At 39.9% G+C, this 27,949-nt stretch overlaps 1 protein-coding gene across 2 annotated transcripts in view; it reads right to left on the bottom strand.

The window, feature by feature from the left end:
* The window catches only part of FNDC3B (fibronectin type III domain containing 3B), a 371,221-nt gene that overhangs the window by 117,264 nt on the left and 226,008 nt on the right, over positions 1-27,949 (bottom strand). For both annotated transcript variants that reach the window (XM_054039466.1, XM_054039465.1), the window contains exon 7: positions 6,168-6,226. In XM_054039466.1, coding sequence (XP_053895441.1) covers positions 6,168-6,226 — 59 coding nt within the window. The remainder of the gene's footprint in view (positions 1-6,167; positions 6,227-27,949) is intronic.

Here is a 27,949-nt window from a genome sequence, read left to right as displayed (position 1 = left end):
ATTGCTTCTAGCTGAAAAGCACCCAAGCTATTGTTCCTGATCTTGATATATTAAGCAGATGCCATCTAAACCAAGTCCTAAATCTGAGATTTTTTAACATACTGAGAAGGGGGTGAAACCATAAAATGTTTCATCTTAAAATAAACACTGCTCTCAAAGTTACCAACAACATTTTAGTTTAATGTCAGTAAACTTAGTTAACCATGCCCAAAATAAAATATCTCTGCAACATAAGTTGAAGTTGTAGAATATGAAATGTTAAGTAGTATCAAAACATTTTCTCAAGAACCATTTGCACATTACTCTTACACCAATTTTCTTATTTCTTGTTCTCCTACTGTTGTCCTAGAGGTAATACAATAACGGTTTGATTCAAACAACTCAACTGGTTAAAAATTGCACTGGATTAGCCAGACATCTATAAGAAAAGCTCAAAGTCTCAAGGCAGACAAAGCAATTGAAAACTCTTAGGTATCCTAACAGAATGAAATCATAGCCAAAACTAAATATATTTACAGTTAAAAAACTACATTTGATATCAATTAAGTATTTTACAGGCCAAAGAGAATTTAGCAATAAAAAGATCCAAACGGTAATTTTTTTTGGACATACATTACTACCAGATGACCTACTGTGAGATTTCTTCTGTTATTATGGACATATGCTTGCATAATTGTTTTTCATACATTCAGACAGGGATTTGGAACTTGATACATAATATCCAGCCAATGTTCTATTGAATTTTTTTTTTATGACTACTAGCTAGGACACACGTATATATGCTCTCTATTTGGTAAAAAGCCTTGTCCTTTAATGAACTTCAGTAATTTGAAGAAAGTCAAGTTTCTCTTAATGTGAGAGAAATAGTAAATCTTACAGGCTACCCACAAGAAAATACTGGTACACATTTAATACTCTGAAGTCAACGTGGCTCTGCACAGGCTGGTTCACATAAGGATAAAAGCTTACTACGGCTACCAGCTAAGGGAGTTGTTCCATTAGCTGAAGTGCTACAGGTTTAAGCTCTTGGTGCTGAATATCCAGGTTTCAGTTCTTCTACTGACTTGTGATGGTGGTGATGGTGAACACACAGCAATTGCTGATATCACAAACTGAGTTTTAAAGCAAACAGGTAACCAACAATTAAAATAATTCCTAAGTGAACCCTGAAAGTGCCAAACAGGTTTTCTGACACCCTTGCAAAGCCTGCATGGCACACACTAAAGGTTATTTATACATAAATGGCATTAATTGTTAGATGAAATGACAAACTGAAATTCGGAGTCCACATTTTTAGCATGGCAAACCACAATAGTACTATCCTCAGGAGATAGAATGCTTTTATTCTATTAAACACTGAACTTGCAGTACTGGTATAAAATATTTAAGTGTGGTATTAATTCTAAACAGGAAATGCTTCTGCATAGGATTTGTTCATTTTTAATGCTGTCTTAATTCTACCCTACTCAAATATTAAAAACTGGAAGATTTCTTTATCATTTGGGGAGATGATTCCCTTTTGTGTACTGTCTTTATGCAGATAAGGCCCATGCTGTCAGAAGTACTTTTTCCAGTTGGGTAACATGAGCCATTTTGTCCTACAAGCTATTGTATTTGATTTTTACAGATTTTTTTAAGGTTGAGAAGTAGCTACACATTCTTTGTCAAGGGAGTTTTCTGTGTCTAGTAAAAAGCACAGCTAATTAGTTCCCGCAAGCTTCTCAGCTTACATGGTAAACGTCTGCTTTATAAGCTACCGAAAAGGTGGTGGAGTAAATAAATAATCCCAACCCTTGCATTACTTTATTAAAGTTACGAGACTGATAAATATCAGTTCTTCCAGTCATTCCGGTCATGAGCAAGGGCCAACGTTTCCATACAAGTTTACTTTGAGATTTTGGGCTACTGTTCACAGGCCTTTTGTGACTGTGGGAAGGGGGGGGGGGGGGTTATTGTAAGTGTGCGAACTACACTGAATGAAGAATTCCTTTGCTCTCCAGAGGGCAATATTTGAAAGACTTGTGGGTCAAATGAGCTCATGGCTTTTACGAGGTCAAGTTTTCAAATCATGGTCTGACACTGCAGTCCTTAATCAGGCAAAAATCCCAATGACTTGAAAGGACAGCAGGAACAGGCTCTTTATTACAAAGCCAATCTTCATTTGAACTCAGACCCAGCATACCTGTATTGCTTCTTTACCTCCTTCCCCTGCCATCCCCCACACTGCAGTTGTCAGCATTTGCTGAAAGGATGCTATAACCTTTTAAGCATCTCTGTAGCCACTTAGATCTGTTTCATTGTAGTTGAACACAACAGCGGCACTCAGCCATTTTTGAAGCTTGGCCTCGGGTTTCTCCTCTCTTAGGAAGATGGCTGCTTCAGAGAATGAGTACCTTTCTAGTTCCTAATGTCACAGACAAGGTACTCATTCTCTGAGTACCTTGTCTGTGACATTAGGAACTAGAAACTCACTAGGATTTCAGGTTAAACAAACAATCCTGGGGAAAATCTAATCCTTTAAAGATCTGCCTTATAAAAGAGAAAATTTGGTATGATCTACGTGATATTTCCCGAAATAGGTGGCAACATTAGATATTGTACAATGTACTCATTGCTTGAATTTCAGTCCACTTCCAATTGATTCACTGATGCCTCATTACTTCATTTGTTTTACATACACGGTATTTCTTTTATTAAACAATTTTATTTTTCTCTTTTATAAATGTTATGCTTGGGCTACAAATATTTTACTACTATTGAAGCAATGGCACTACATACCATTTTTCTCACTAAAACTACATGTACACATTATATACACGTAGAGTGTATATGTTATATACATGTACATACACACAACAAATGATGGTAGCCTATGTTATTGTTACGAGCTGAGTGAAGACTTGTTATGGGTTGAGTTAAAACACCATAAAGATTGATACGTGTGAACTCACCCTTCAATTAATATAACTATAAGCATATGTACCACTTAAGATAAAAGTAGTCTGCATCACTCAGGAGCTTTTGTCTGAGTATTGTTTCGGATAGGTGTGTGTAGGAAAAAAGATCACACAAACTCAGGACAGACAAGAACAGACAGAGAGAGACAAAGAGACAGCCTGAAGGGGCAGCTGAAAATATGGAAGAAACCTGAGAAAAGGTTTTTGGGCCTGGGTGCAGGATAAGAGTGTGCTTTAGTATTGTGAGCAAAAGAAGCTGTTTTCTGCTCTTGATTCTCAATAGATTCAAAGTCATAAGAACATAAGAATGGCCGTACTGGGTCAGACCAAAGGTCCATCTAGTCCAGTATCCTGTCTACCAACAGTGGCCAATGCCAGGTGCCCCAGAGGGAGTGAACCTAACAGGTAATGATCAAGTGATCTCTCTCCTGCCATCCATCTCCACCCTCTGACAAACAGAGGCTAGGGACACCATTCCTTACCCATCCTGGCTAACAGCCATTAATGGATTTAACCTCCATGAATTTATCCAGTTCTCTTTTAAACACTGTTATAGTCCTAGCCTTCACAACCTCCTCAGGTAAGGAGTTCCACAAGTTGACTGTGCGCTGTGTGAAGAAGAACTTCCTTGTATTTGTTTTAAACCTGCTGCCTATTAATTTCATTTGGTGACCCCTAGTTCTTGTATTAGGGGAATAAGTAAATAACTTTTCCTTATCTACTTTCTCCACATCATTCATGATTTTATATACCCCACTTAGTCTCCTCTTTTCCAAGCTGAAAAGTCCTAGCCTCTTTAATCTCTCCTCATATGGGACCCATTCCAAACCCCTAATCGTTTTAGTTGCCCTTCTCTGAACCTTTTCTAGTGCCAGTATATCTTTTTTGAGATGAGGAGACCACATCTGCCACAGGATTTTATTCGCTCTTTGAAAATAAACAAAACTGCACCAAACAAATACCTGACTATCAGAAATTTCTACTCCTATCTGGAACGCCCACAGGGCCCCAAACTTTGATTAGCCACTCAGGTGAAAAAAGGGAAACAATATAAATTTATTATTAGCATGAGGTTGGGATAGCCTTGTTACTTATGAGTGTTAAAGTTATAGGGAAGTACGCGGGTCATCCCAAACATGTACCAATACAAGGGTTACACCACACCATCACGTAATCAGCACGTGCCACATATATCACACACACACACACACACACAACCAACTATAAAAGCTATTTTAGGAATGTTCTAGAGAGTTTAAAATGTTAATGGTACTATTGTTTTATCCCTCTGCTTGTAAAGCTAAGTTTCTTAGCCTTTGTCTACACTGGATTTTCGTCAGCAAAACTTTTGTCATTCAGCTGAATGACAAAAGTTTTACCAACGAAAAGCGCCAGTGTGAACAGCGCTGTGTCAGCGTGTGAGCTTGCTACGCTGCGTGCCTTTTAGTGGCATGGCTGTGGTGGCACAGCTGTGTCGCTAAAAGGTACGTAGTGTAGACATAGCCGTAGTTGTCATGAGTCCAATTATACAGGATTCATAGGTAACCATAAAAACTTCTAAAATAGCTTCTCTCTATAAAAAATACTCAAAGATTTAACATCAGAATTTTCAGGATCTTCCAAGGTTAGATATTTCTCCTGTTTAATGGTATCAGTCTCCTGTATCTAGCTCTGGAATATTCCTTTCCCAGTTCTGAAGAAGAGCTCTGTGTAGCTCAATAGCTTGTCTCTATTACCAATAGAAGTTGGTCCAATAAAAGATATTATCTCACCCACCTTGTCTCTCTAAGCAGACATTAAAACAGTCATTGATGACATTTTGAATATTGCCCACCCTTCCCTGGATCTGAGAAAGCCCCACTCCTTTAGAGTCCCTCTGGGGAGTCTCTCTCTGTGTTAGCTTTGCTCCCTGAATAGCTGCTGACAAGTGACACACACATACCTTCCTCTCCTGAGAAGAGCTTTTTAACTGTTTAGTGTTCTTTTGATCTCTGGGCTTGCTGCCTGGCAATACAAAGCTTGCATCTTCATTGGCGACAGGATATAGGATCCTCAAAGCTAATAGTTTCCCCCATTGTCTTGTCACTGCCCCCCAACCATTTGTTTGGAGATTCTTACCAGGATCCACTGGGTTGCTTCCCTGCTTGTTTTTCCCACAGCCCCCTATTAAGCTAGAACAATATATTCATACTGGAAAGTCTTACAACCCAACATACAATAACAGCACCTCACTAACCAGGTCACAGATAGTGTTTATAAATTATTACGTCTCAATATTCTTAGAGTATATTACATAGCAATTCCACGGCAGTCACAACAGTGAACTAGTTTTCCTCTGCAGAACTATCCACTGCTTATGAATAGACACCAAGGGCATGTTAATTGCAATAGTACAGTACAGAGGAGTTAGCCAAAAACTATGAGGTCAATCACATTTTTCACGACACAGATGTTTGTAGGGAAAAAATTAAATTTTGGGGGGAGGGGAGGGAAGGCTGCATATACCATTGCAACTTCAAGTCAGCAGGGATTTAGAGTCCTCATTTATTCCTTTATTGCGTAAGGCCCCGATCCTGCAAACAGATGCATTGGTGCAGACTTTAAAGTGTATAGAGTCCAGACTATTTTTGTTCACATAATGTCTGCACTGGCACATCTGTCTGCAGGACTAGGATCTAAATTGCAACAGAAACATATTTTCCACACTTTTCAATGTTATTAAATAATACAATTTGATTTTTTCTTGTCAGAGTTTTGGTTTTTAATTCCTAATTTATTATTTCAAATTAAGGTTTTTTGGGACGAGGGGATAGGAGAATTGATATCAAATAAATAAGTATTTTTATTATTTATGTCCTTATATGTGCATTACCTTATACAACACATTAATTAAATTAGTAAAATTAATAAATTCATCCAAGGATTTCAAAGTGCTCTACAAACAGCCATTAATTAAGCTCCAGTATATGCTACAAGACACCTAGAAATTATGCCCACTGTATGGACTGGGAGTTTTGCCTCAGTGTGTACTTTGGACTGCAAAACTGTGATCCATAAAAATGTTCTTGGATGAAAACACATTTATACAACATTCTAGCATATAATAATTCAGATGCTACCCCGTATTTCACCAGCATTATACCATGGACAAAAAAAATACACTTGGCATATGTGTGAAGTCATCTTTTTTTGTAAATCTGGAACACATACCTGTGGTTTCTCTATTCCAGAAAGAATGTCTTGAACTCTTTTGGTTTCTGAGTCATATTCTGTAAAACAGACGGGGAAAAAAGTAAATTACCACCATTAGATGGCAATAATGTCACCAAACTCTATATTCCTCCATTGTGAGGTTTTTACTAGGAAAGAGACAGAGAACAGTAGGACTGGTTCATCAGAAACAATTTCTTGTGGTGCAGTTTGCTCTTATGTAACAATGGCAGAAGAAATACAATGTATGGTTCCTTATACATGAATATGAAAAATATGGTATAAGAATGAATGGCCAACGACATTTTCAAGCCTTAATGACTGCAGCTACAGAGCTGACATCCGCAGACTTCCTAAACCTCTTAACGTTTGGTTTCATGTGGCCAACCCCCGACCCCTCTCCCCCAAACACACACAAAAAACTTAGTTCCACAAATATACTGCAAAAAGACACAGGGTATTCTATAACTCAATTAATGTTAAGATTAATCCGTCTTATTAACCAAAAATATCTTTATTGTGTCATCCATGGAGCTCCACTGCAAGGAGAGTCCTCACTTTCTTACTTAGAGCCCACTCTGCTGGAAAACGAATAGCCTTTTTATTTTAATGGAAGTGTGCTGGTCAAACATATTACCTTTCATAAAAAAATAAAGCAAAGTAATTTTACCACAAACAAACAAGTAAAAACAAAATGAGCAGGATCCTTGAGATAGCAGAATAAAATTCTGGCACAGGGAATGTAGAAACTCATGAAGAAAAAAACGGCAGGTTTAAATTAAAACCTCCAGAAACGGCTACTCCCCAAAAGGCTGACCTATTTCTTGAAGCTCAAGAATTTGCCCATTTTTGTCAAAAACCCGCTTGGAAAAAATACCACCACCATTTAAAAAAGTTCCATGCACTAGCATGCCAAAAAATTAAAACTGGTTGAGTACTGACAGGCAAAACTCCAATGTAAATGCTCATCTCCTCCTGAAAGAATGTGCCTTAGTGTGTAGCGGGAATGACAGCCGGACTGCCTCCTATGATCTAGAGTGTTTTTCCGTCTCAGCCACTTGACAAAAATTAACCTACGCTAATTCTGAATAAGAGGAAGATAGCAAGGGCATTTTTTTCCACAGTCTTAACACACTTTACCAGTTGTCCGAAGCGTATAAATTAGCATGCTTCAGTACGGATAAGACAAATCTGACTTGACAACTATACAGATGGGCATTACCCCGCTGAGAGGAGACCCAGATGTTGATCCAAATACAAAGTTCGTCAATGATTAGGGACTTTGGGGGTTCAGTGTTCCCTTTAGTCCTATTGCAGAAGCAACCCCGAGCCACGAAATTTGGATCCAGATCTGAAAATTCTGAAGGGGTTCAGAACCAGTGCTGTGGGCACATCTCTAAAGAATGTCAGTATGAAACTGCTTCTACGCCTACAGTGGGTAAGAGAATGTTGTTACTATGCCACTGAAAGTTTATTTTATGGTCATTACGTCACCCTCAATTACTGCCCCAGAAGCTAAGTTTGAATCTTTCTTGACCTTAAATCCTGAACATGTGGGCTGAATTTTCTCTCCTCAGTCTGCTTTCTAGCAAGGTTTCTATCTGTGGCACCCTAACTAAGAGATGAAAATCAACCCTAAAGCTCAATGAAATTTCACTTCCCTCTCCTTGTGAAAAATGATAGCTTTGTATAGTAACTAAGCCCTTTTTGATGCCTTGCAGACAAAGGGCTGCAGGCGTAAGCCATTCCAAGTCCTGGAGCTGAATAACGAGACCTAAGAGAGTAGGGTATCCCCAGCAATGACAAAAATGTAAAGGCATCAGCTTTCTAACCAAAGTTAACATATCCCTGATCCTAGGGAAGCTTTTGATTCCAGTTCACTAAGTACATAGTCTGCACACGTGCACACGTCTGCTACCTCAGCCACCCACACTCTTCCAGGCTCAGAACGGCTTGATGCCAGATGCACAATGCCTGTCATGATTGTCCACATGCGGTAGAGGTCAGTTTAGAGCTGGAAGCAAGTAAAAAACTTCTTCAGAGAACTCAGGCAAGTAAAAAGACCAATGTCGATGTAACTCAGGAGAGATGAGAAGTGGCAAGGTGATTCACCTATGAATGAATTTAATCCACATGACCAAACAGCTAGCTCTTTAAAGGACCACTGATGCTCAGCACTGGGTATGGAAGGTTCTGATGGCAAGATGTTTTTCCCACCCTGAGGGTACTCACAGAACATTTAAAAATTAATTTATTTAATCACAAAAGTAGCGCTGACCCCCACCGCTGACATTTTGCTGTAGAGTGCAATCATTTGGTGTCATCCGCAGCAAAGCATTCCAGTACAAAAGACTGCAAACCACCAACACTAGTGCTAATGACACCCCTGCACACTGACAGTTTCAGGGGAGGATCAAGGTCTGATGAGTATCAGAGATCGATTTGCCCTTTTTTACATTTCCAGTTGTTTCTCTGGTTTGAAGCACTAAGGCACACACTGGCAGGGAAATGTACTGAAACTTGCACTGCCATTACTTGTGCTGTTAAACAGACAATGTTCTCAGGGCAGTTAGTCCCACGCTCAAATTACAACCCAATTCCAAATCTGCTTTTATGTCGGTTTAATAAACCAAGGAAAATTTTTCATTTTTGAACATTCATTTAAACATTCAACATCAACGGTGTTCTGCAAATATTTAAACAGGCAGACCATGGGATACAGAATGCATTGCAGTCCTTTCTCATATCAGCAAAAGTGCCAGGATTGTGCAGGAAAAATATAAGACTCACAAACTTAATGCAAAGAACATACAAATGTCACGCCTAGTTGAGGACATCTGCATATTCCATTCATGATGTTTGCATCATTCATTCATGATCCCTGCACTTTTGAAGGTATGAGTTACCTTAGGCTTACTCCATTGCTGCTAATACCATAAATCATTCTGTCTTTTAAGAAAGGAAACAATTGCAACACCATATACAAGGAGAGAGAAGAGCTGTTCATCATATGAACTTTCAGATCACTATACTATATAAAGTGGATGCCTGGAAGGTTTAAAAGGCACCACGCTGCATTCAGGGACAATGATAATGATGATGACAGATCATACACCTTAAATGGGAGGAAATATAAACTAAAGAGACAATGGACAATAGAGATGCACATGAAAGTCAAGTAGTAACACAACACCAGTGGAACTGACATATGGCAAAACAGCAACAACTTTTTAATAAAAACAATTAGTGATATTTATTATTAATTATTATATTATAATAAAGGACAAAGTCACTCACAGAGATGACAGTTCTTATAGCATTTCTCTAGGTTTTTCGTTTACTATTTGATGAACCAGATGAATTCTTATCAGGCTTCTGTGGGCTATTGAGGTCTGTTCAATAACAAATATGATCATCCACATCCTTCTGGGCTACACTAGTCTATGTTGAACTAGAGAGATCATGGATCCTTCCTGTGATGTTGTGCAGTCTATATGGTTTTATAAAAACATGATAAGTTAATATAATGTAACTGGGATAGTTGTAGAAAAATATGGTAAAAAGTGAATATAACGTAACTGGGATACGCTTCATGCAAAAGGTCTCTTGTTAGGTATCATTACAAAGCTTATAATCTACTGAGTGTGATCATCCGATTTGTATAAGTGTACCACTCTTGTATCTAAAACTAGAAATATAAAATATAACTCTGAGGGCCTATTGTAATTATGTAAAGTGTGGGCCATTAATGATGGTTTGGAATCTTGATGACTCCCATTGTCTGCAGATGGCTGTGTTTACCTGTGAGTCTTCCTGTATATGTGTGTGCTGGCAAGTGAGTAATGAAGTCTTGCAGTGACGTGATGATGTCACCTGAACTGGAATCCATCTTTAACCTGGTGCTTTTCCAGTGAGGGGGGTGGAAACCCAGAGGGACAGAGGGTTCCCACCTTATGCAAAAGATATATAAAGGGGTGGAAGAGAACAAAGGGGAGAGAGGAGCCATCATGAAGAATCCCCTAGCTATCACCTGAGCTGGAACAAGAGCTGTACCAGGGGAAAGAATTGTGCCCAGGCCTGGAAGGTGTCCAGTCGGAGAAGAAACTTACTGAAACATCTCTGAGAGTGAGATTATCTGTATTTAGTTTGATTAGACATAGATTTGCGCATTTTATTTTATTTTGCTTGGTGACTCACTTTGTTCTGTTTGTTACTGCTTGGAACCACTTAAATCCTATTTTCTGTATTTAATAAAATCACTTTTTATTTAGTAATTTACTCAGAGTATGTATTAATACCTGGGGGAGCAAACAACTGTGCATCTCTCTCTATCAATGTTATAGAGGGCGAACAATTTATGAGTTTGCCCTGCATAAGCTTTATGTAGGGTAAAACGGATTTATCTGGGTTTAGACCCTATTGGGAGTTGGGCATCTGAGTGCTAAAGACAAGCACACTTCTGTGAGCTGTTTTCAGGTAAACTTGCAGCTTTGGGACACGTGATTCAGACCCTGGGTCTGTGTCTGGAGCCAGATGGGAGTGTCTGCTCAGCAAGACAGGGTGCTGGAGTCCTGAGCTGGCAGGGAAAACAGGAGCAGGGGTAGTCTTTGCACATCGGGTAGCAGCTCCCAAGGGGGTTTCTGTGATCCAACCAGTCACACTTCCCTCAGCAGGATGCTGGTCCTGTTTGTCACCAGATGGAGCTAGTCTCTTTGCTAACAACATACTCAAGTATCAAACTTGAGCTCTTTCTCCTGGCCCAACAAGGAACCTTGGGAGCCCTCAGTACATGATGGGGAGAAAAAGAGGATCTTGCATGATTCTAAGTGATTCCCTCTGGCTAGCTGCAGAACTGCATTGCCAGTCTCTAGAAGGGGCTGCATTCAGCCCCCATTAACAGAAGGCCTTAGGAAGAATAATGACACGGGGTAGTACAGAGCACATCAAAAATGAGTTCTCAACCCAGAGGCCACAATCTCCAGCTCATGCAGGTGTAAAACACCTAACCATGGCTGGGCTGTGCTGTGCTAGTAGAGTAGCTTCCGCCTTTTAGGCTGAGGAGTACAAGTATCGTGCAATGACTGCAAGTATGGTATGGAAGGGGGATCACAAACCCTGCTTCTAATGGCCAGCAAATTTTTAAGACAAAAATATTACCCGTGATTGCTTGAGAAATTGGGAGTATGCCCATTTGTTTAAGGGAATCCAATGGCCAGTTTTGTTTGTTTTTAATCTCTGACCTCTTTCTCACTCTTCCTGGCCTGTCTGAAGTCAGCAAATGAAAGCTGTGCGCGTCAATCTCTCCACGTTAATGCTAGGAACTACAGGGCCAAGTAGCTGGCATATACTGCTCTCCTTGTTTGACATTAGCAACAGAAGGTCAGGGAAGAGCTCACTCCAACACTTTGGATCATTGTCTTTTTAAAAGCTTTTCTACTTCTCATCTGTTTCCTACATCTGTCATGGCAAAACTGTCCATCATAGCAGGAAGTTGAAGGATTCCGTGAGTGCTCAGTGGAACCCTCCAGAGGACAATATAAAATCCTCAGTTATCATTTATGAAAAGGGGATAATTCTGAATGCCTATGAGATGCTATGGATAGTCCCAAGCTACAAAATTTGATTCCGAATCCAGATCCTGAATTACTCCCAAGTTCTGGGTTGTTTGGATTTGGGGTTTTAGTTTGACCTTTTATAGTAAAGGGACCAGCTGTAAAATCTGAATCTAGGCTCACATTCTGTTCCCCCGGCCTCCAAAGTTTGGGGTTTTGATTCTGACCCACCCAAACTCACCAAGAGTGAATTTCCCCCAAGAATATAGGGAGGTGATTATTAATGCTGGAAGCTAGTTCTTGCTGAACTGAAGCCTACAGATTTCTGTTAGCACAAATCCCTGCTTCTTCCTGCATGTACAGTACAAATAATTCTTCTGCCATTCCAACAGTGCTTTATAAAGAAAGGCAAGTTTAAAAAAATACTGAAAAATATATATCAAAGATTAAACTTTCCACAAATACTGGCTTTCACATTTGCTCAAATAGCAGCTGTTTATGCACAATGTTTGAAATAGCTACAAGCCCTAAACTAATTAAAATTTCTCACCATAAAGACAGTTTACTGATTTTAGGTTTGTTCTGCATTTTTTCCTTTACAGAAAAAGAAGAGGTCCAGTGGATACTTAGCTGCTGGCTATAGAAAGTATTTACTGTTTCAACAGCCCCTCCATGCCAATGCAATGACATCAGCATGAATGCCTTGCAAACCTTATGTCTCGTTTTCAAGCACAGCACCACGCTTGCAGATACGCCAGTCATAACACAATATGCTTTCTCAGAATTTGTTCCAGATTTACTGGGGCTGTGAGCGGCTCAAATACTAGTAACGATCTTTTATCAGTCACATAAAGTGCAAGCTACAATTTGAAAGACACAAAACTCCCCAATATACCATATGCCTCCTTGAGAATTTTCTAACTACTATTAATTAAGCCCTTTTTGATATCAAAGCAAGAGACTCACAGGAAATTAACACACAGAGATGGCTGTTCTATAATCTTTGAGATGTTTAGAACCGAATGAGCAAACAATTATTCACACATGAGAACAGAACACAGAAAAAATAGTAACGATATTGCAATTATTAAATTACAGTTACATTCTGGCTGCCATAGGTGCACACATGAGCCAGAAACTTAGTAGGCAATTTTCCTCTCCAGTCTGGCTCCAATCTATAGAGAGAACACACACAACAGGAGTCACAAGAGTGCAATCCATGGCATGGCAGGACAGGGCCAAGGGATCATAGGGAACAGTCAGCATCTGTAGGTATACACCTCTTAACCTGGTGATAGGAATGATATCCCCAAACCATGAGAAGTATGCGGCAGCTAGCAGAAATAATCACTAAGAGTGGGGCCTGTTGTCATAACATGGCCAGGGTAATACTGCTTTTGTTGTGCTATTGTGCACTTTCATTGGAGCCATTTTCAAAATCAGCCAGAATTAGGGCCCATTATAATTATATGCTTATTAAGGAAACACTCAGAAACCTTTTCTTCAAAACAGCTGTGCCAGTCTAAATATAAGCAGAGTTAACCTCCAAATTGGACCCAAAATAACCCAAATATTTCTATATTGGGGACTTGGAGACCCCTTTGCACATCAAAATTGGGGGGAAACCCCACTTAAAACTGACTTTATTAACCAGTGAACTATAAAACTATGAACAAGTTAAAACTTTCCTAGATTCAGAAGCACACTACACAGTACTTGTGCTGGGGTCTAACCGACCCCATGATCAAACACATTTTTAAAAAACTACACACTATTCAGAGTTAGTAAGACAACTCCCACCTGTTTATGCTCTCTGTATGTATGTATATATATCTCCTCAATATTTATTCCACTCTGTATGCATCCGAAGAAGTGGGCTGTAGTCCACGAAAGCTTATGCTCTAATAAATTTGTTAGTCTCTAAGGTGCCACAAGTACTCCTGTTCTTTTTGCGGATACAGACTAACACGGCTGCTACTCTGAAACCTATATAGGTGTTGGGATCTAACTGGCTTCATGTTTCGACTTTGAAAACAGATAGCAACAGCAACAATATAAAAGGCACACAGTAAAGTGGCAGTAAATGGCTTACTACTTTGAACAAATGGAGCAAACAGATAATATGTTCTGAACGCACAAAGTTCTTACACGTTGCATGTTTTTGATGTGTTTTTCTGTCTTGTTCTTTGGACAGCTGTAACATTTTTTCCTTTTCTTAGGCTCTGGATCAGTACCCAGCACACTAGTCTTTGCGCCTACAACTGCATCTGTCAAGTGTGGGCTTGCTAGAAAAATGTATCTGATGGGTATCTTTGCCAGAAACTCCCTAGCAAGTGTAGGCTTCCCAGAAAATCTGGGAATGACAATGTTATCTTCAAAGAAACTCAATTTGCTGCACAATTGTGATGATACACGAGGCAAATGTTATCTGCAGTCTCAGAGACAGACCCCCCTCTTCCCGCAGACCCTTTTGGTGCATTGCTTTTGAAAAACAAAAACCACTGAAATTATGATAAAAACTATGCTGAAAGATTAATGTAATCATATCCTAGCTGCTGCCTCAAAATAAGAACAATCTGTCAGAGGTGACACATGGGGAGGACACGCAGGGTCACTTGCCCCTCCTCTCCCAGAATTCCTCCAGGGTTTGCCAGCCGAGCCGCTCCCTAGGTGGCAGCTCGTGAAACTGGTGAGCTGCAAGATGCAGCTGCAAGGAAAGGTAGCAGCAAACAGCTGGGAGCTGCAGGGAGGGCCCGCTAAGGGTAAGAGGAGGGGCGTGACTCAAGCTGTTGGGGTGGGGGGGAAACCTTTACATTGTCCGTCTCCCCCCGTTATCAGCAGGTACCGGTCATCTCTGCTGATGCTGGAATACCTGAGTAATTAATTTGCAGTTTAACTCACCCCAATACCTTTTAAGTGACTTTTTTCGCTAAACTAAAATCACCACAGGTATGCAGACAAAACCAATGCTAATAGGTTGTCCTCATCATCACTCGAGAATAATTAAAGAAAGAAGAGACAGTGGTTTGTCTCTCATGTTTTAATTAAGTTTTTGTATGTGTTTGGGGTCCAAGAGAACACCAAAGACCTTAGCAGTGTAGTACTTCCATTCTCCCCATTGACTAACATTAAGGCATCTACCTGACCTTCTTACCCTTTCAGTGTTTTTTTTTTTTTTTTTTTTGCTACACAAAAAATACAATAGGTAGGATGATAAAACCAGTGTGGAAAGACTGCCTTTGCCCTAGTTTGAGAATAATTAATGTATCAAGAGAGACTGGTTCAGCACAAAAATTTTTGTTTACACTTTTGTATGCATTGGGATCAGTTAGATCCCAAAACAGTACAGGGGTTAAGCCATGGTTAGGGATTATTGCCAACTATTTCGATAGATGCTTGTGTTTGCATTTTCAATTCTAAATATTAAACATTTCTGAGCTCTGCAATGATACAGAAGCTAATATACATCTTATGAAACACAATGACAATAGATATAGTTTTCAAATTTGAGAGCTCAAAGTTAAGCATCTCAGTTTGGGCACTGAAATAAGTGGTCTGATTGACAAGGGTGATCAGCACCAACATCTTCCGCTGTCTTCAGTGGGAGCTGGGATTCCTCAGAACTTATGAAAATCAGGCGACTTCTACTTAGGTGCCTCAAAATGGCTCTAGGAGTCTAACTGTAGGCACTCTGGTTTGAAAACCATGACCTATGCCGATGATGTCCTAAACAAGGACAATCCTTAAATGCTTGAAGACCGCAAGAAACAAAACGTTAAAAGTGCAAGCATACGTTTTCCAGAACTCAACACAGCCTTCCTATTTGGGACAGCACTTATACACATGCCTAGCTCCAATTGAACACAATGGGGCTTAAGCACCCGCTTAAGAGTTGGACACTTAAGTGGGATGGAATTACGGATGCGCTTCAGAGCTTTCCGGTTACTCAAGGTATGTCTGCACAACAAAAAAGAAAAAGAAAAGACAACCACTGCAACAAGCCTCAGAGCCCAGGTCAACTGACTCAGGCTCGCAGGGCTCACGCTATTGGGGCTGTGCAGACGTACCCTCAGTGCTCCTCCACTTACCACAGTCAATATTTTTCCATTCAGTGGAAACAGGATCAGGCCCGAAAGGATAAAGCAATTCTTATTTTAATTCACTTTATGCAGCTCTGCCCAGTGCTTAATGAAACTAAAAGTATTCTACAATATGGGCAAGTATCAGGCTTGCGAGCAAGCTGATGTGCAGGGAATTCAAACAAGCACAACGAGAGATACGCCTGTTAGGGCTATTTTTGATCAAATTAAAGTGGATATAATTTAAAAAAAATATATCTTCAGTTTTGATATTTTTCGTAAATTAGAAAAGTGCAAAGAAGGCTATTGGTTGCCTCTGCAAGTGGAATGAAATGCTGGATGCAAGGGGCAAATGGAGTGTGTAAGTGGTTTTGTTCTTTTCCACCTATTCGTTGCTACTGCCGGAACACAGCAATAACAACCTCCTACTTTACTGGCTAAAAAACGGAGTCAATTTCTGCTCTGAACATGCAGTTGGTCCATCAGAAGGCAAAACGGGGCTTTCTTTGTAAAATGCAAGTACAAAGTCTATATTGCATCAGTTTTACATCTCAAGGAAGTGCTTTGTGTCTTACAAAGACAGTAACAGATGCAGAGTATCACACATGGCTGCAGCTGGTTGTTTTTGAAGAAACACCAAATTAAACAGTGACATAACCCACAAAAATGGATAAAGTACAAGTTAGATCTGCTTGTATGGCAGACAACTTATGCCCCAGTCCTTTTCTCCCACTATAATGAATAGCTACATGTTTGACCCTTTTAGCTAGTTTTCTGTGACAGAAATAGTCTTCTATTTTTGGACAGCTTCTACTACACTATTATACAACAGAAGTCTGCAAGATCTTTGGGCGTATAAAGTTAAGGTTGATACTTGCATTAAGGAAATAAGGGCTCGCTAAACATGGGTTCATGAACTGTGTGTGTAAAGATTTATGAATGTGGCCACTCATCTTTTTCTTTTTGTAATGTGGATATATCTGTCACACTGAAGTAATCTACAAATAAACAGTGTTTAGAGGCCCGTGTCAGTCAACATATTTAAGTGTGTGTAGTTTCTAAGGGCTACATTTTCAAAGGACCCTTTTAAATTGTGTTGGCAACCTGTTAGAGTAGTCAGACTACATGCAGGGTATATAAAGGTATAGATCTCTCTTTGCACATTCCCATGTGTGGATATGTTACAGTGGCCATCAGGGTTTGAACTGGGGATCTTCAGAATCATAGAATATCAGGGTTGGAAGGGACCTCAGGAGGCCATATAGTCCAACTCGCTGCTCAAAGCAGGACCAATCCCCAGACAGATTTTTGCCCCAGATCCCTAAATGGCCCCCTCAAGGATTGAACTCACAACCCTGGGTTTAGCAGGCCAATGTTCAAACCACTGAGCTATCCCTTCCCCCTTCAGAACCAAAAAGAACCAACCTACAGCTGACGGTATAACAGACTCATCCTTTGTGGATTGGTCAAAGAGGGAACATTCAGCACACGCTGACCAACGGGTTAAACATTCAGATTTTCCAAGAATAAAATAGGAAGAGATTTTGAAATGAAATTACTCTATTGTGTTGTTTCTAGTATATGAGCATTATATACAGTGCTATGCTGCATCTCATTACACTTTACAGAGTATAGCTTCAACTTAGAATGCAGTATGTGACCATAAAAAATCATGAACAAAAATCTTCCCTGATATAACTCCACTGCCTTCAATAAAAGGTTGATTTTTGTCATTCCTTCTAATTGTGAAATACCAGGCTGCAAAAGCAAAAGCAATGGCTTTTCCTGCATGTTGCCTTGTTTAATTCCAAGAGTTGTCTCCCCAGTCATGCATTAAGGCTGGTGAGCACAGAACTAAAGAATAAATGTGAAAGTCTGTTGTTTTGACAAGCATTACCTCTGTTCTTACAATTCTTGCTCCTGGGACTTTTTCTTTTCTTTACCTCTTCTGATTGGGACATATTTTTCATATTTGTGTGTATATATATATATGGTAGATCACTACAAACTCTCCCCTGCCGATCCTTTTCTGTATTTATAACTTCTCTGACTGGAGTTGCCTTCATGGTACTTAGTACTTATCAAACACCAAGGGACAGCACTTTCTGATTAGAGAAAGACAAACAGAGATTGGGAAGTCCTTTTAAATCTCTTACCTATGGGAATGCAGGTACAGATATAGCATTTGAAAATAACATTTGTGTGAGCTGTCAAGAAGAAGAATTGCAAGTTATTTTTAACTCCGTCCCCAAGCTCCAACAGTTACTGCTATAATGCAATGTCCTCAACACTCTGTGATGAATAATAATGACAGTACCACCACAACCTAATGGTATCATTTATTTATTTCTTTTAATTGCTATATTGCATAGTGCTTTTATAGTGGGTTACTATTATTCCCTTATTACAATCTGGACAATGGAAAGATAGAGCTTAAGTGAATCACCCAAGGTCACAGAGTGAGACAGTGGCACAGCCAAGAACTCTCAACTCCCACTTCTCTGTGGGATTCTCTTTTGTGCTGTTTCAGATACAAACTTGGACAAACTAAAGTAACCATTTCTAGGAGAAAAGAGGGTCTCAGATTCTTATTTTCTTTCTCTTGGTTCTCCTAATTTATTTTCTGTCACTTGAATCTGTGCTTGTCTCTCTCTCCCCCCTTCATCAGTATTCAGGAGCGATGGCACACTCTGGCAAGGAGTCAGAAGCAACCCTGCTAGTCTGATGAACTGAGGAGTCATTCAGAGAAGGTACCTTCTGAAAAGATCACTAAGTTACTACTACTACTACTACTACCACTACCACCACCACCAGTTGCCACAAACACCACATGGGTTAGAAAATCCCAGGGGTTACCCCGGTCCTAGCCAAGATATGCAGAGCAGCTGGGTGGGAAGTTAGGATATTGAGCTTTCTTAAAAAATAACAGTGACCCATGAGAAATCCTCATTGGTGCCAGCTGTGAAGTGAAGTGATCTGGAATTTGCTGGTGCAAGTTTTCTCCTCTGAGATAAAAGGTTCCCTTAAATCATGGCAACTGGCTTCTCTGATGCTAGGAGGAGTAAGAGACTAAAACTCAACACAGTTAACAAAAGAAAGTATGAATTTATTTTTCCCTCTTAAGTGAATTCAGTGTTAACGAAAAGTGACAGGCTGACAGCACTACAAATTGAAGCCCTCTCTTCAACCACAGACAGCTTCTCCTGCTACGTGCCTCAGTGCTGGCTCTAGAAAATCCAGAGAGGGAAAGAGCATTTGTGTCTTTCTATCCTTCAGACTTCGGTTTACCTGTGAGGTAGCTAACAGGAATGCCAATTGTTGGGGTGGTCTCTGTATCCTCTGGGAATTGAATAAAGACTAATAATTCACAGAAGCCACAGACTGTTACAACTTTCAACTGTTACTGGCATAGTTGGGATTCAAACCTGTGATCTAGAGGTGAAAGGCTCTGTATCCCATTACTGATGCCCTATGCCAGCCAGGAAATACTTTCCTCTGAAATAGGGTTCCAAGAAAGGGAAAGGCACAAGGTTGTCTATACTGAACCTGAAAGACTTATTCTTTATTAACCTTCAGCAACAAACATAAATGGCCAAAAAAGCCTTTGATAATCCACTCTATTATACACAATAACAGCTATTTTATGACCAAACAACAAAAGATAGCAAAATTATCTGCAAATCTGCATATTTGCACAGGAAAAAAAAATCAGACTGCACAGTCAAAATGAACTTCATAGGAGCCCAAAACTTGGTCTGGATTAAAAAGAGCTCTGCAGCCAAAACTAACAATCTGCTTGGCAAGGAACCTTGTAAAGCCTTTGAGTTTGCTAAAACAACATGAAAGGCAGTAAAGCACTATACAAATGCAGAGGTAAGAGACTGCCCACAATAGTCTGAAAACCTTTAAGATATTACCTGGGGCCAATTCTGCCCCTAGTTATAAGTACGCAGCCTCACCTGAGGGCAGGTCTAAACTACAGCAGCGATCGACGGTCTGAGATCGATTCACCGGAGGTCAATTGAGCGGGTCTAGTAAAGACCCACCAAATCAACTGCAGATTGCTCTTCAGTAGACCTCTGTACTCTACCCCCGACGAGAAGAGTAAGGTAAGTCAACTGGAGATTTTCTCCCATCAACCCCCGCAGTGTAGACCCCGCGGTAACTCGACCTAAGGTACGTCGACTCCAGCTCTCTTAGGAGAGAGTCTAATGATAGAGAATCTCCAGGTTATAGTCAGGAGCAGAGGATGGAGGAGGATAATGTAAGGGCCAGATCAGATGATAAACATTCACATAAAAAAGAATCTAACACAAAAAGAAAGGGCACACAAACAAACAGTGACAAGTTTTTAAAGTGCTTGTACACAAATGCTAGAAGTCTAAATAACAAGATGGGTGAACTAGAGTGCCTCATGATAAAGGAGGATATTGATATAATAGGCATCACAGAAACCTGGTGGACTGAGAGCAATCAATGGGACACAATCACTCCGGGGTACAAAATATATCGGAAGGACAGAACAGGTAAGAGCCGATGGAGGAAAGGCCAGTGAGTCATGGCAAGGGGGTCTGACTCCTGGGCTCTATTCTCTGCACCCCCAGGAATAGCTCAGTGGTTTGAGCATTGGCCTGCTAAACCCAGGGTTGTGAGTTCAATCCTTGAGGGGGCCACTTAGGAATCTGGGGCAAAAATCTTCTGGGGATTGTTCCTGCTTTGAGCAGGGGGTTGGACTAGATGACCTCCTGAGGTCCCTTCCAGCCCTGATATTCTGTGATTCTGAGGTCGTGCCGGGGGGGGAAGAGTGGCACTATATGTGAAAGAAAATGTAGAATCAAATGAAGTAAAAATCTTAAGTGAATCCACATGTTCCATAGAATCTCTATGGCTAGAAATTTCATGCTCTAATAAGAATATAACATTAGGGATCTATTATAGACCACCTGACCAGGACAGTGATAGTGATGATGAAATGCTAAGGGAAATTAGAGCGGCCATCAAAATTAAGAACCCAATAATAGTGGGGGATTTCAATTATCCCCATATTGACTGAGAACATTTCACTTCAGGGCGAAATGCAGAGATAAAATTTCTCGATACTTTAAATGACTGCTTCATGGAGCAGCTGGTACAGGAACCCCCAAGGGGAGAGGCAACTCTAGATTTAGTCCTGAGTGGAGCACAGGAGCTGGTCCAAGAGGTAACTATAACAGGACCGCTTGGAAATAGTGACCATAATACAATAGCATTCAACATCCCTGTGGTGGGAAGAACATCTCAACAGCCCAACACTGTGGCATTTAATTTTAAAAGGGGGAACTATGCAAAAATGAGGGGGTTAGTTAAACAGAAGTTAAAAAGTACAGTGACTAAAGTGAAATCCCTGCAAGCTGCATGGGCGCTTTTTAAAGTCACCATAATGGAGGCCCAACTTCAATGTATACCCCAAATTAAGAAACACAGTAAAAGAACTAAAAAAGAGCCACCTTGGCTTAACAACCATGTAAAAGAAGCAGTGAGAGAGAAAAAGACTTCCTTTAAAAAGTGGAAGTCAAATCCTAGTGAGGCAAATAGAAAGGAGCATAAACACTGCCAAATTAAGTGCAAGAATGTAGTAAGAAAAGCCAAAGAGGAGTTTGAAGAACGGCTAGCCAAAAACTCCAAGGGTAATAACAAAATGTTTTTAAAGTATATCTGAAGCAGGAAGCCTGCCAAACAACTAGTGGGACCCCTTGATGATTGAGATACAAAAGGAGTGCTTAAAGACGATAAAGTCATTGCGGAGAAACTAAATGGATTCTTTGCTTCAGTCTTCACGGCTGAGGATGTTAGGGAGATTCCCAAACCTGAGCCGGCTTTTGTAGGTGACAAATCTGAGGAACTGTCACAGATTGAAGTGTCACTAGAGGAGGTTTTGGAATTAATTGATAAACTTAACATTAACAAGTCACCGGGACCAGATAGCATTCATCCAAGAGTTCTGAAAAAACTTAAATGTGAAGTTGCGGAACTATTAACTAAGGTTTGTAACCTGTCCTTTAAATCGGCTTCTGTACCCAATGACTGGAAGTTAGCTAATGTAACACCAATATTTAAAAAGGGCCCTAGAGGTGGCCCTGGCAATTACAGACGGGTAAGTCTAACGTCTGTACTGGGCAAATTAGTCGAAACAATAGTTAAGAATAAAATTGTCAGACACATAGAAAAACAAACTGTTGAGCAATAGTCAACATGGTTTCTGTAAAGGGAAATCATGTCTTACTAATCTATTAGAGTTCTTTGAAGGGGTCAACAAACATGTGGACAAGGGGGATCCAGTGGACATAGTGTACTTAGATTTCCAGAAAGCCTTTGACAAGGACCCTCACCAAAGGCTCTTAAGTAAAGTAAGTTGTCATGGGATAAAAGGGAAGCTCCTTTCATGGACTGAGAACTGGTTAAAAGACCGGGAACAAAGGGTAGGAATTAATGGTAAATTCTCAGAATGGAGAGGGGTAACTAGTGGTATTCCCCAAGGGTCAGTCCTCGGACCAATCTTATTCAACTTATTTATAAATGATCTGGAGAAAGGGGTAAACAGTGAGGTGGCAAAGTTTGCAATACTAAACTGCTCAAGATAGTTAAGACCAAAGCAGACTGTGATGAACTTCAAAAAGATCTCACAAAACTAAGTGATTGGGCAACAAAATGGCAAATGAAATTTAATGTGGATAAATGTAAAGTAATGCACATTGGAAAAAATAACCCCAACTATACATACAATATGATGGGGGCTAATTTAGCTACAACAAGTCAGGAAAAAGATCTTGGAGTCATCGTGGATAGTTCTCTGAAGATGTCCGCGCAGTGTGCAGAGGCGGTCGAAAAAGCAAACAGGATGTTAGGGATCATTAAAAAGGGGATAGAGAATAAGACTGAGACTATATTATTGCCCTTATATAAATCGATGGTACGCCCACATCTCGAATACTGTGTACAGATGTGGTCTCCTCATCTCAAAAAAGATATACTGGCACTAGAAAAGGTTCAGAAAAGGGCAACTAACATGATTAAGGGGTTTGGAATGGGTCCCATATGAGGAGAGATTAAAGAGGCTAGGACTCTTCAGCTTGGAAAAGAGGAGACTAAGGGGGGATATGATAGAGGTATATAAAATCATGAGTAATGTGGAGAAAGTGAATAAGGAAAGTTTATTTACTTATTCCCATAATACAAGAACTAGGGGTCACCAAATGAAATTAATAGGCAGCAGGTTTAAAACAAATACAAGGAAGTTCTTCTTCATGCAGTGTGTAGTCAACTTGTGAAACTCCTTACCTGAGGAGGTTGTGAAGGCTAGGACTATAACAGCGTTTAAAAGAGAACTGGATAAATTCATGGTAGTTAAGTCCATTAATGGCTATTAGCCAGGATGGGTAAGGAACGGTGTTCCTAGCCTCTGTTTGTCAGAGGATGGAGATGGATGGCAGGAGAGAGATCACTTGATCATTGCCTGTTGGTCCACTCCCTCTGGGGCACCTGGCATTGGCCACTGTTGGTAGACAGGATACTGGACTAGATGGACCTTTGGTCTGAGCCGGTACGGCCGTTCTTATGTTCTTATTCAAAGCCACCTTGGGTTCGAAGTTTGATATACTTGCAAATATCAGCCCATGCTTGCCAAAGTTCAACAAATAAGGGCTGTTCACACAGCTGGGGAGCCTATGAGCCTGCCTCCCTAGAGTTGGCCTCACTTGCTCCCTCCCAACCAACTAGGCCCCTGACAACAACTAGTGTTAGAAACTGGTGTCACTGAGAGGAGCCGCATTACCCATGCTAATTCAGCTGACTTCCAACCTTAGCATCAAAGAGCAGGGTTCACTTTGTGAATCCAACTCCTCTAATGAGACACAAAAAAGGGAGACAAAGGCAGGGGGAATGCTTAAAATATTGTGGATTCCTTCATAAACAACATTCCTATAACCTCGTTTTCATTAGAGTTTAAAGTTTAGTTGAGATAACCTGTATGAATAAAATGGGGTAAAAAATGAGGAATTCTGAGAAGTAGGAAGAACCATTTCAATAACATTCCCACTTATAAGTTAGTGCTGATCATGTTGAGAACATGCACAAAACCTCATTTCTTAGTCATTTTGAGGGCTGGCTGGCTGGCAAGCTAAGCGAGCTCTATTGTTATTCTAAAGGCTAGATAGATAGTCACATGACTCATTGCTGGTCCAGTAAAATGTTTTTATAGGAAAATGCTGTTTCTTCTTTTTATTCTTCTCATCTATGAATGTAACATTCAGGGTGCTTAAACACTGGAATAAAAATGGATTCTGCAGCAATTGTTTCTTTGCTGCAGAAACGCACGTTAAGTTATTTTTGCAGCTGACAATGACATTGGTGTAGGGAAACAGTGTGGGTCCAGAAGGGGAGTGAATATATTGATGAGATTAATCATTACAGCTGTTTGCAGTATTCTTCCACTATAACAATTGGTCTGTCTGTATGGAGTCAGTTTCCAGAAGACTTGCTTATGCTGTTGCTTCCCTCGACACTTTTGGCCCTATACCAGCAGTTCTCTTTCGAAGAGTGTGGCATCTTCTAGGGTCTGTCTCTGTGGTACACATTTATGTAGTGGTACAGAAGTGACTTCTTTGTGCACAGTAGCTGTAGTTAAATAACCAGTTCAGAGGACTACTAAAATGTAGCACCATCGCAAAAATAATGATCAATGATCCAGGTGTTCAGATATTACAGTGATGGTCACAGACTGAATAAATGCAAAGATAGATAGGCTGACAGATCCATTTGCTTCAATAATAATATCAAGAAACGGGCAATAAGAATGGAAAAACACGGAAAGCCTAAAACTAACAATACTTTAAGGCAGCAAAGTTGTTATTTTTTTATTATTATTATGCAAGAGCTAGTTATGACTCTACAGTTAAGGATGAGTTCTGTTTTGCATTTATAGTAGGGATTCAACATCTGTTATATATGAAAACTACAACGTAAGCTCCCCAATTTTAGAGCATTCACTCTTTGAATAAAGAATGAATTTTCTGAGAATTTACAAGTAAATTGGTTAATTAATGAGTTAAAATTAATTAAAAGCTGCATTATTTAGAAAAGCACCCTTAACTATGGCCCGCTAGTGATGTCATGAGGGGGAAAATATCCAAAATGTGTCTTTAAAAAAATCACTAACTTAATCTGGGACCACAAATACACCACCATCTTAAATGTAATTGTTACATGACACCAGTAAAGGGCAAAATAAAGGTTGTTTGGGTGCCTGCAGATGTTTGGATTTCTTTTGAGGGTGGTAACCTTAACTCAATATTTCCTGGGTTTATAACATTTGAGTCTGAGATGCATACAACATCCCCATAATTTCCTTAAAATTGATATATATTCTCAACTGTAACTCCATTTTAACATAGGTTTTTTCCTGGGATTTATATTATCATAGAGCACAGAAGCTACCGTCATGATCAGGATCCAACTGTGCTAAGAGCTGTAGAAACACACAGGAAAAAACACTTCCTCCCCCCTCAAGATCTTACAGTCCAATATGAAGAAAGAGGCAACCAAATGTAAGAAACAATGTGATGGATGCATAGTGAGTACAAGAGTAATTACAATAAAATCAAATGCTTGCACAGATTAGTTCTGCATGCAACTTGATGGTTCTGATGTCATTTGAGAGGTTTTTTTGTTTTTTTTCCAGTTAGCGCAAACTGTCGATCAACCTTGGTGTTATTACAGTTTGCTGATTTCTTATAGGCAGCACTACAGAAAAGTATTTGCTTTGTTTACAACTGCCCACAGCAATATCGGGCTCTAGTTAACACTACCCAAGCTTACTTCATTAGCTACCAGAGGGTCTGTAAGTGCTCCACTTAACCTGTATGAAATACTCACAATGAAACCATGCAAAGCCTCCTATGTTAGAGCTGGTTGAAAAACTTACAATAGAATAGTTTTTCAGTGTAAAATGCACTTTTGTTGTAATGAAATTCTCACAGCACTATGTAAATGTGGTCAAAAATTTACAGCGGGAAAAAGTCAAAACATTTTTGTTTCAACTTAATCTTGTTTTGACTTATTAAAATGTTAATAATGGAATATTGGAATATTCTGTGCATTATATTAACATTTTATTAGAATATAAATGAAGTATTTCAGAATTTTTGTTTTATAGAAAATTTCAAAATTTTGGCTTTTTGTTCTGATTCAGACCAGTTTTTTCTCTCCAAAATGTCAGAATTTCCCACGGCATGGAAGTTTCAGTTCCCAACCAACTCTACTGGTTTCATTAACAACTCATCAAATGAGTTGCAAACTTTTTGAATGAACCTTGGTCTTGTTTCAAAGTCAGCCTGAGACACTCGATGCTTTTTTTATGAAAAACCATGAGGTCTTCGATTTCAGACTGCTTCAAAATAATACCAGATGAAAACGGGAGGTTTTGAAGAGGTTACAACTGAACTTCACTTTCACCATTTGGGTTCACTGAAACCCATGTGGATTGAATTTGATTGACTCAAAATGCAAGAAAATATATCACAGTGGCATTGCAATATTGGTCTTGCAAAGAGTCAGAAGTCAGGCAGTGAGGAGAATACCACAGCAATGGGTGCTGTATGAAAAGAGAGTGATTAGGTACATCGCACAGAGCTACCAGGTTCAGAGCTACTTTTCTGTTTCAGTAATTACTGTAAGAAGCCACTGGGCCACAGCAAGGAGTGTGGTGGGAAGCTGCTCCCTTTCATCCAGCCCCAACATCCATGGCTGGACAGGAAGCCTAAGCCAAAATACTATCCTGCTGATGGGAAGCACAGTTCATTAACAACTACCCAAATTAATGATATTGCAAGTCTAAATTACACGACAGTCCCCCCGGGGGGGGGAGGGGGATAACTCAGTGGTTTGAGCATTGGCCTGCTAAACCCAGGGTTGTGAGTTCAATTCTTGAGGGGACCATTTAGGGATCTGGGGAAAAATCAGTACTTGGTCCTGCTAGTGAAGGCAGGGGGCTGGACTCGATGACCTTTCAAGGTCCCTTCCAGTTCTAGGAGATGGGATATCTCCATTAATTTAATTAATTAAAAAAAAATAAACTATGACTATCTGAATTAGAAATCTATTAAGTAGAACATATCTTCAGGGCCAAATTTGACTTGAGTTATGATCCTAGTTGGAGAAAAAGAAATGAGCTAGTAAAGAAGCAAACAGACTTTGTGCACATTTTGGATTATGGCTGAGTTTGGCTTTGAAATTACAAACATTCCATCTGCTCACCAGCTGTGTTCCCTAATCCCCTTTAATAACTACAGCTTGCACCTCACCATGAGAATCCAGAACTCTTCAAAACGTTACTTCACACTCACTGCCAGGATTGATTTTTAGACATTTGTCTCAAGTGAATGCAGGATAAACAGATTTCACTGACAGGTGCTAGCTTTCTAGTGTACAAGAGAAAAAAGAACAATATGAAGTTATCAGGAACACCGCATTGGTATGGCCTGGACACTACACTCGAGCACAGTGTGTACAAAGCAGGTCACTTTGAATTTTCTAATTTATAGAAATATAAATTAAGTGTAGCCCCCAAACCCTGCATCTGACACTGCAATTAGCATACTCTACATGAACAAAACAGCAGTTAACACTGAAGATTTACAGATTCATTTTCACCACTGAGAACGTTTTCAGATGTTTAAATGTCTCACTGAAATGGACTCCTGAGTACAGCTACCTGAAAAGAATTCAATAAAATTAGGGGAATTCCAACTTGATTTAGATGAAACTCAGACCACGTTTGCTAACATTTTGCTACAGATCACAGATGCTTACCCTAGCCTAGTTTTAAGCAAAGCAGAGCCAAGTTTTTGTTAAAACTAAAGGGAACTCAGTAGCTATCACTAGGGTTCAACTTTGAGTTTTGGTGTTCATTTTGCTCCAGTTTTGGAGTTTGCTCATTGAAAACCACCAAATTAAAATCTGATGGTGCAAATCTGGGTCCTGCCAAACCCATGAAAAAGTTGGTGTGTACCTCTGTGAACAATACCTTTAGCACAGCTTCACTTCTGATGTCTTTTTACACAGAGCAGGTCAAAGTCTTGCATAATATAACTGGGACGAAATGGAACTGTGCTGCTCA

The sequence above is a fragment of the Malaclemys terrapin genome, chromosome 9 (genome assembly GCF_027887155.1).
Source record: "Malaclemys terrapin pileata isolate rMalTer1 chromosome 9, rMalTer1.hap1, whole genome shotgun sequence".
NCBI classification, from domain to species: Eukaryota; Metazoa; Chordata; order Testudines; family Emydidae; genus Malaclemys; species Malaclemys terrapin.
Note: the sequence above shows the minus strand (reverse complement) of the source record. Positions and strands in the feature narration are given on the sequence as shown.